This window comes from Pseudopodoces humilis, chromosome 30, assembly GCF_049639895.1.
Source record: "Pseudopodoces humilis isolate 2021_Gansu_Grassland_sample_001 chromosome 30, ASM4963989v1, whole genome shotgun sequence".
In the NCBI taxonomy this organism is placed as follows: Eukaryota; Metazoa; Chordata; class Aves; order Passeriformes; family Paridae; genus Pseudopodoces; species Pseudopodoces humilis.
This window is the reverse complement of record NC_142229.1, coordinates 212,280-220,000: the sequence shown is the minus strand read 5'-3', so window position 1 is coordinate 220,000 and position 7,721 is coordinate 212,280. Positions and strand designations below refer to the sequence as shown.

The 7,721-nt window shown below is 49.0% G+C and overlaps 1 protein-coding gene across 3 annotated transcripts in view; it reads right to left on the bottom strand.

The window, feature by feature from the left end:
- Window positions 1–7,721, bottom strand: part of DOCK5 (dedicator of cytokinesis 5) — a 95,535-nt gene that overhangs the window by 68,157 nt on the left and 19,657 nt on the right. For all 3 annotated transcript variants that reach the window (XM_088068457.1, XM_088068458.1, XM_088068459.1), the window contains exons 4-9: window positions 6,808–6,863; window positions 5,942–6,038; window positions 3,091–3,239; window positions 2,260–2,395; window positions 1,964–2,121; window positions 1,236–1,317 (exon numbers count right to left, since the gene is read on the bottom strand). In XM_088068457.1, coding sequence (XP_087924583.1) covers window positions 1,236–1,317; window positions 1,964–2,121; window positions 2,260–2,395; window positions 3,091–3,239; window positions 5,942–6,038; window positions 6,808–6,863 — 678 coding nt within the window. The remainder of the gene's footprint in view (window positions 1–1,235; window positions 1,318–1,963; window positions 2,122–2,259; window positions 2,396–3,090; window positions 3,240–5,941; window positions 6,039–6,807; window positions 6,864–7,721) is intronic.

Sequence of the window (7,721 nt, the reverse complement as noted above, 5' to 3'; positions counted from 1 at the left end):
GGAAGGGAAGGGAAGGTGCGGGAAGGGAAGGGAAGGTGCGGGAAGGGAAGGTGCGGGAAGGGAAGGTGCGGGAAGGTGCGGGAAGGGAAGGTGCGGGAAGGGAAGGGAAGGGAAGGGAAGGGAAAGGGAAGGGAAGGGAAGGGAAGGGAAGGGAAGGGAAGGGAAGGGAAGGGGAAGGGAGGGAAGGGAAGGGAAGGGAAGGGAAGGAAGGGAAGGGAAGGGAAGGGAAGGGAAAGGGAAGGGAAGGGAAGGGAAGGGAAGGGAAGGGAAGGTGCGGGAAGGTGCGGAAGGGTGCGGGAAGGGAAGGGAAGGGAAGGGAAGGGAAGGGGAAGGGAAGGGAAGGGAAGGGAAGGGAAGGGAAGGGAAGGGAAGGTGCGGGAAGGGAAGGGAAGGGAAGGTGCGGGAAGGGAAGGTGCGGGAGGGGAAGGTGCGGGAAGGGAAGGTGCGGGAAGGGAAGGGAGGGGAGGGTGCGGGAAGGGAAGGGGAGGTGCGGCAGGGGAAGGTGCGGGAAGGGAAGGGAAGGGAGGGGAAAGGAAGGGAAGGGAAGGGAAGGGAAGGGAAGGGAAGGGAAGGGAAGGGAAGGGAAGGGAAGGGAAGGGAAGGGAAGGGAAGGGAAGGGAAGGGAAGGGAAGGGAAGGAAGGGAAGGGAAGGGAAGGGAAGGGAAGGGAAGGGAAGGGAAGGGAAGGGAAGGGAAGGGAAGGGAAGGGAAGGAAGGGAAGGGAAGGGAAGGGAAGGGAAGGGGAAGGGAAGGGGAAGGGAAGGGAAGGGAAGGGAAGGGAAGGGAAGGGAAGGGAAGGGAAGGGAAGGGAAGGGAAGGGAAGGGAAGGGAAGGGAAGGGAAGGGAAGGGAAGGGAAGGGAAGGGAAGGGAAGGGAAGGGAAGGGAAGGGAAGGGAAGGGGTTTTGTTGGGCTATACATAGGTAAAAATTGTGGCCTTCTGGATCTGCACAAGACCACAAGGGAGGTGGAGACTTTTATAGTGCCAGGACACAGAGAATGGCTTCCCACTGCAAGAGGGCAGGGATAGATGGGGATACTGGGGAGAAATCCTTCCCTGTGAGGGTGGGGAGGGGCTGGGATGGAATTCCCGGAATAGCTGTGGCTGCCCCTGGATCCCTGGCAGTGCCCAAGGCCAGGCTGGAGCTGCCTGGGACAGCAGGAGGTGTCCCTGCCATGGCAGGGGTGGCACTGGCTGGGATTCAGCTCCCAACCCGTCTGGGATTCTCTGAACTTACAGTAAACACTGCTTGGAGGTTGTTCAGTTTCTCAATTTCTTTTGGCATCCCATTGCTGCCCCAACGGACCAGGTAATTTTCACTGCAAAGAAAGGGAGAAAAAGTCAATTTTAACAAATCAACACCTGACACCTCCATTTCCTAGGAAAAGCACAAAAGCATTCTGATCTTTGAGGAAAATCTGATCCATCTTTTATCCCAAAATGCCTCTGAAGTGACTCATTTACTGGAGGCAGGATGGGGTGAGCCCTGGCAGCTGCTCCCCTGGCCAATTCCCACTGTATAGCCACACCTGATAACCGCAGTGCTGGACACAGAGTGTTCCTGACACGGAACTGCCTCCCTGATTAAGTTCCTCATATCCTCCCCACCTCTTCAGATGTGAACTGGCACTGACTGGACAGCAAATACCATTTAAATCCCTGATTTACTGAAAAACAATTAATAAAATGCTTAACCAAGGCTTGCAGCCACAGCAGGGAAAATTAAGATACAAAAAGACAATGTGGGATCAAAGAAATACCCAGCTTTAGGAAGGACACTTCCTGGACTTCCTATCTCTCTGAAATTCATTCCAAAGTTTTTAGAATTCATTTTCCCCCACTGGGGCAGCAACCAACAACAGAACTGGAAAACTTCTGCTGGATCTCCCTTTCTAACCCACTGGCTTCTTCAGAACGAGCACCCTGATGACTAAATTGCTTAAGAATCTCCAAAAAAGCACCCACCTGATGAATTTGGAGAGGTCAGGGTCATAGAGGCTCATCAGCAGCTCTGCATCTTCCCCAATGTTGCAGACAAAGTTCTTGAAGTTCACATAGAGGCTGTAAGTGTGTGTGGTGTTGAATATTGGCTGCCCCCGGAGGTCCAAACTCTGCTGAAGGGACTGTAAAGAATTTCACATTTTCCATTAAATTTTATATTTCTGTTACAAACACAGGAGAATTTAGTTCTGCTGCCAAGGGAGCACAGCCTTAAGGGGAATATAAAAGCACAGTGACTGAAGAGGGAAAACCAGAGGTACCTTCTCCTCCTGGATCCTCTCATCAATCCTCTTGGATGCAGTTTCATGGGCCTTGAAGAGGGAGATTGTGCTGGTCTCATCTGGGTCCAGGATGTTCCCGTTGTCATCTCGGACTACCAGGTCCAGACCCAGGATCCTGGACAGCCCCAGGAGACAAAAAAATGCAAGAATGTGGGAGCAGCAAAGATCAAATCACTGCCTGTGCTCAACATCCCACTCCTTGGAATAACCTCACTCACTGCTGGTTTTCCTGCCTTAAAAAACCTTCTCTCCCATTTTCCCATTCAAGGGAGAAGGAATTAGTCAGGTAACTCAATCCTAGGTTGACATCTCCCTTATTCCTGCCTAAATGGCTTTCCTTCAAAGGTGGATGAATATCTACCAAGCTCATGGATTGCAGCCAATTGTTATTCTCTCCCACAGGCTTCTTAATTCACTTATTGGACCTCAGTCGCAGCTGACAGGCAGAAAAATAAGTCCTGGAGACTGCAAACCACTGGAGTGTCTGTGGAATCCTGCCCTCAGCTGCTGATAAAGCAGAGCATTTCCCCACCAGCATCCAAATCCAGGCACAAGCTCTGCTCCAACAGAAAGGCCGCCCCGTGCCAGGATTTGTGCAGAATGAAGAGAGAATTCCTGCCAAGGCACAGAGATCTGTGGCACACTGAGAACCAACCTGCCAGGTGTCCATGTTGTCACGGGGACTCAAAGCTGCCATTTCACCCCTTCCAAGGAAAAATTTAAGCCTAAGTCAGGGCCTGGTTTTGCACTAAGAGCTTTCCCGGGCGTTTGGGAGCCTCCCCTGCCCTCCAGGCGGAGTTTGGAGCTCACCTGTTGCCATAGTCAATCTTGGCAGTGACTTTTTTCTTGAGCTCAGCCAGTTCATCCTTGGGCAAGGTCCCGGAGAGGATTTGGGATCTCCACTCTATCAGGCTGTAGGTGAGCTGTTGGACATGCCTGAACTGCGTGGTTTTGTTGTTCTGAGGCAAAAAAAGGGAAAAAGAAAAGGGCAATTTTAATCAAGGAAAACCTGGAAACCTTAGCTCAGCAACCCTTCTGAAATGTGTGCAACTGCAGAACCACACCAGTTTTATTTAACTAAAAATACCTGGCACTTTGTGACACCACAAGAGCCATGCAGTAAATTTTGCAGCACTTGGCACTGCGAAGGTTTAAGTGCCTTTAAGATCTTTAAGTGTCTTTAAGGGCTTTACCTTTCCCTGGGACATTATTTCAGAAAAACCTCACCTGCTAAAAATAAACCTCTGGTGCTTTCCAGCATTTCCAGACTGTTCTGATGGAGGCTTTTTATGAAACGGACAGAGAAACTATCTTAACAACTGAAGGAGGACACTGAACAAGACATCAAAACCTGCCTGGTGACGAGTCCCCTCCTGCCATTCCTTCTGTTATCATCTCTAATTAATGCAAACACTTCCCACGCCCTTTTGCTTCTTCCACCTTCATAAAACCAGTCCCGTCCCCACACCTTGCTCCTGCGGCTCCAAGGCTGTAATTACACATGGATATGTGGCAGCCCACCCTGTTTGTGCGCTTAGATAAGTAAATTCACTTTTCAAAGTGCCAGGGAAGACATTTAAACCATGGAAAAGAGAGCCCAGGCCTTGCTCTCCCTCTGCCACCACAATGGGGCAGCTCCTGGGAGGATTCCAACTGTTGTCACAGGGAAGTGCCACAGATCTGGAGCCACTGGGATTGAGTTATTCAGCTCCAAAGGAAGAATGTAAACTGAATTCAAGGCCTGGTTTTGCATTAAGAGCTTCCCCTGGGGTTTGAGAGCCCCAGGATGTTTGGGTCACATTTTCCCCACTGGGACCAGAGCTGTTAATGGTGAGCTACAAACCCCCCCTGCTCCCACACAGCACAAAAAGAACCTAAATGCAATTATTTCCTCATCCTCATCTCTGCAATGAACAGCAATGATATAAACTACTCCTATTTCCCTATGATTTAAAGGTAGGAAAACAATCCTCTCTTTGATCTGGGTGAACACCAAGGTACTGGCAGGGGCTACTTGAGTTTTTAGCTCTATAGAAAGGATATTTGAGATATATTTAATAAACACAGAAAAAACATGTTCTTGTGTAAAAAGTTTGCAAAGAAGAGGCAATTTGCAGGAATTCTCAGAGCAGACCTCAATTTGACCTGAGTTATCTCCACAGCTAATTCCTATTACGGCAACCAATTAAAAACTCTCCCCATTTTTGTATTTATTTTGCAGTGGTGATAAAGCCACAGCTACAATGAAACCCACATAAATTAAAGAAGTGAAATTAAATGCTGCCAAAATAAAAAAAATCCCCTCGTGTTTCCTTTTTCTCCTCAAATGCCTCCTTTCCTCCCTTAGCTTTTTAAAAAATTCTTTTAATACGTACTGCAGGGAAAATAAAATAAACTCAAATCCATTTTAAACCACAACATTTTCCAAAACTATTTTAAGACTTATAGTGGTTAAGCACAGGAACATGAAAGATTTCTGCTCGTTAAAAAAGCAGATTCTGAGGATGGGATCTGAAAGTTATTCAGGAATAAAAAATGCTGGGAACAAAACTCTCTTTTCACACAGTAATACCATCATGTAGAGCTTCTCATTAAATTGAGAGGGTGGAACAAATTCTTGTGGTTTCGTGGCACACAAACACAACGTATTTGTGGCCTGGTGAAATTTCCAATAGGAAAACTTGCTCGGGGTGATTGGAGCTCATTTAAACTCACTCCCTCTTCTTAATTAAAGCACTGGAGCACATTTTGTGCAGGCTGAACTTGCTACTGCTCAGAGAAAAATCAAGTTTGACTCTTTAATGTGCCTTTAAAAGAAAACTGCTCACTGTGGATTCATTTCTTTGAGCAAGAAGCATCCACTGCAGGACAACCCTCAAATCCCTGCAGTGCCTTGGCTTGCCTCACTGCTGAGGTGACTATTCCTGTGCTCAGGGATTTAGGGCATGAGAGCTCCTTCCCCACCCTACTGAGAGCTCCAGACATGGGAGCAGCCAGGAAATTCCTTCTGGGGGGCAGCTCTTGCTCTGGGACAGGGACAAGACCTGGGGGATGGCTGGAGCTGTGGCACAGAGGCTCAGGTTGGATTTTGGGAAAGGTTCTTCCCCCAGTGGGTGCTGGCACTGCCCAGGTTCCCCAGGGAATGGGCATGGAGGCTGACAAAGCTCCAGGGATGCCCAGGCTGGGATTTTGGGGTGTATGTGCAGGGTTGGATCAGTGATCCCTCCCAGCTCAGGACATTCCATGATGTGTTTTTTGACAAGTGCCATCTCACCCCACAGCACATCCCCGATTCTTCCCCTTTGCCTGCTTCCTGTTTGGGCCAGGGACGCTCTGGGTGGGCTCAGCCAGTCCATGGGACTCCTGCAGCATTCCCAGCACAGCAGAGCTCCCCCCTGCCCAAAGCTGTGTCCAAATTCCACAGTTTTGTGCCCAGCTGGCTTTTCCTGCCCTCACACAGGCAGGAAAAAGGGGGCTGGATTTCCCAGGGGAGCTGTGACTGCCAGCCAGCCATGGCACGGTGACAGCGTGAGCTGTGCCCCAGGGCAGTGTCACCCCAGCTCTGGGAGCTATGGGAGCCCCATTCTGCACCAGCCAGAGCACCCTGCAGAGCCCAGCTCAGCTCCTGGGGCACAGGCACCAGCCCCTGAGGAGAACTCACCACGTACAGCTTGTGCCAGATCACTGCCCACTCCCGCAGCGTGGACGTGAGCTCCTGGCCCAGTGGCAACTCGCTGGGAATCACTGTTTCGTGCTGCCTGCAGAGAGAGCATGGAGGAAATCAGAGAAAGGTTTCCACTCAGGGTTAAAACTGAATGGAAAACACCCTTTTCTGATAAACATATAAATGGAAGTTCCAGAGGGGCTGGTTTTCACACAATTCCCTCGCACATGATGTCAAGACCCTTAAGCTGTCCTCAACACACACATCCACATCCAGCATCCATTTTTAATGCAAAATGCTTCAAGCTCCTTTCACTCCTCTTATTCCCAGTGGATCCATTCCAAACCCAGGATAAAGAGACAGAAATTAAGTTTGGAAGAATCCCTGCTTGCAATGGTAACAGTCACTTGAAAATAAGAGTTTAAAAAAAAAAGTGTTTTATAAAGTTCCTTCCTTTGCAGCCGCTGTTTTGCTCTCACTTAACGAGCACAGACCCAGCACGAAGAATCCAACAAGGAGTCATTTCCTCCAGTGTTTTCCAAGACAGGAAGGAATCCATGCTCCTGCTGGGCCCGTGGCTGCCAGCAGGAATCTGATACGACTTGCAGGAGTCCCCAGAGAAGCTGCACTGACCCTCCCCACTACTGACCTGTGCAGCAGAGCTCCCTTAATTCTGCAAATCATCTCCTGCTGCCCCTGCTCCCCACTTTATCAGTGCTCTGAAAGTGGAATTATGCAGTGCTAGTCCAGCACAGGAGGTACACCCTGGGTTTGTGACAAGCACAGCTGCTTAAATTGGTTATTTTTGGGTTTAAATGGAATGAAATTCCCTGGGTTTCGCTGCCAAAGAAATGCCAACCTACCCCCGGTCCTTCACGATGGCCTCTTTTAAATGGATGTAGGTTTCTGGGAAAATGCCCTAAAAATATAGAGAGAAATGAAATAAATCAATCCTACTGTGGGATAGGAAGTGACAAGAAGATTATTTAACAAAAAGCAGGGGAAAGGAGTAAGAAATGTCCCAGCATGAGAGAAAAAAAGCACAGGGAGGAGCAGCAGGTTCCGTATTGGCAGCTCAAGAGAAGCTGATTCCTTGTTTTACTCCAATGACCCTCATCTTCCTGCAGGAAATGCTGGAAATTCCTGAAAATTATCAGTCACTGCCATGAAATATTCCTGGAGTCCTCTGTCAGGCTACCCAGTGCTCCCTAGAAGAACTCCCACCACCAGCACCTACAGAAATGCCCAGATTTTTGTTGTTACAGAGAAACCTTCAGGAAATGCTGTAATCCTTTTCTGTTCCCTTTTCTCCCCTCTTTACCCCTAGAACCAGAGGCTGTGGGGGATGTTACCACATGAGAGGAGCCAACATTCCTGGGGGAACCCAGATTTCCAGGCAGCTTCCAGCCCAAGCTCCAGCAGCTTGGCTGAAGGCCAGGGATTTGTACTTTCTGGAATATTTTCCAGTCAAAATACTGATATTCCCATTGAACAGAATCATGCTGGATGTGCACAGCTCCCAGAGCATCATAATAAAGCAATAAAGTTGTGTATGGAGATGGGAACAGGTAATTTGGGAAGTTCCAACTGCATTCCTCACACTTCCAGTGGAGGAATACCCAACACACAACTCTGGACTTTCCGCTCCAGGTCACTGATTTCTGTCACTGAGGACAGGACACTGTGGCCAGGAGTCCTGTCTGATGTTAAGATAAGAAAAACAGGAGTTTTCAGCACCAGACAGGGTCTGGCAAGGTGTGAAATTAAAATGGGAAGT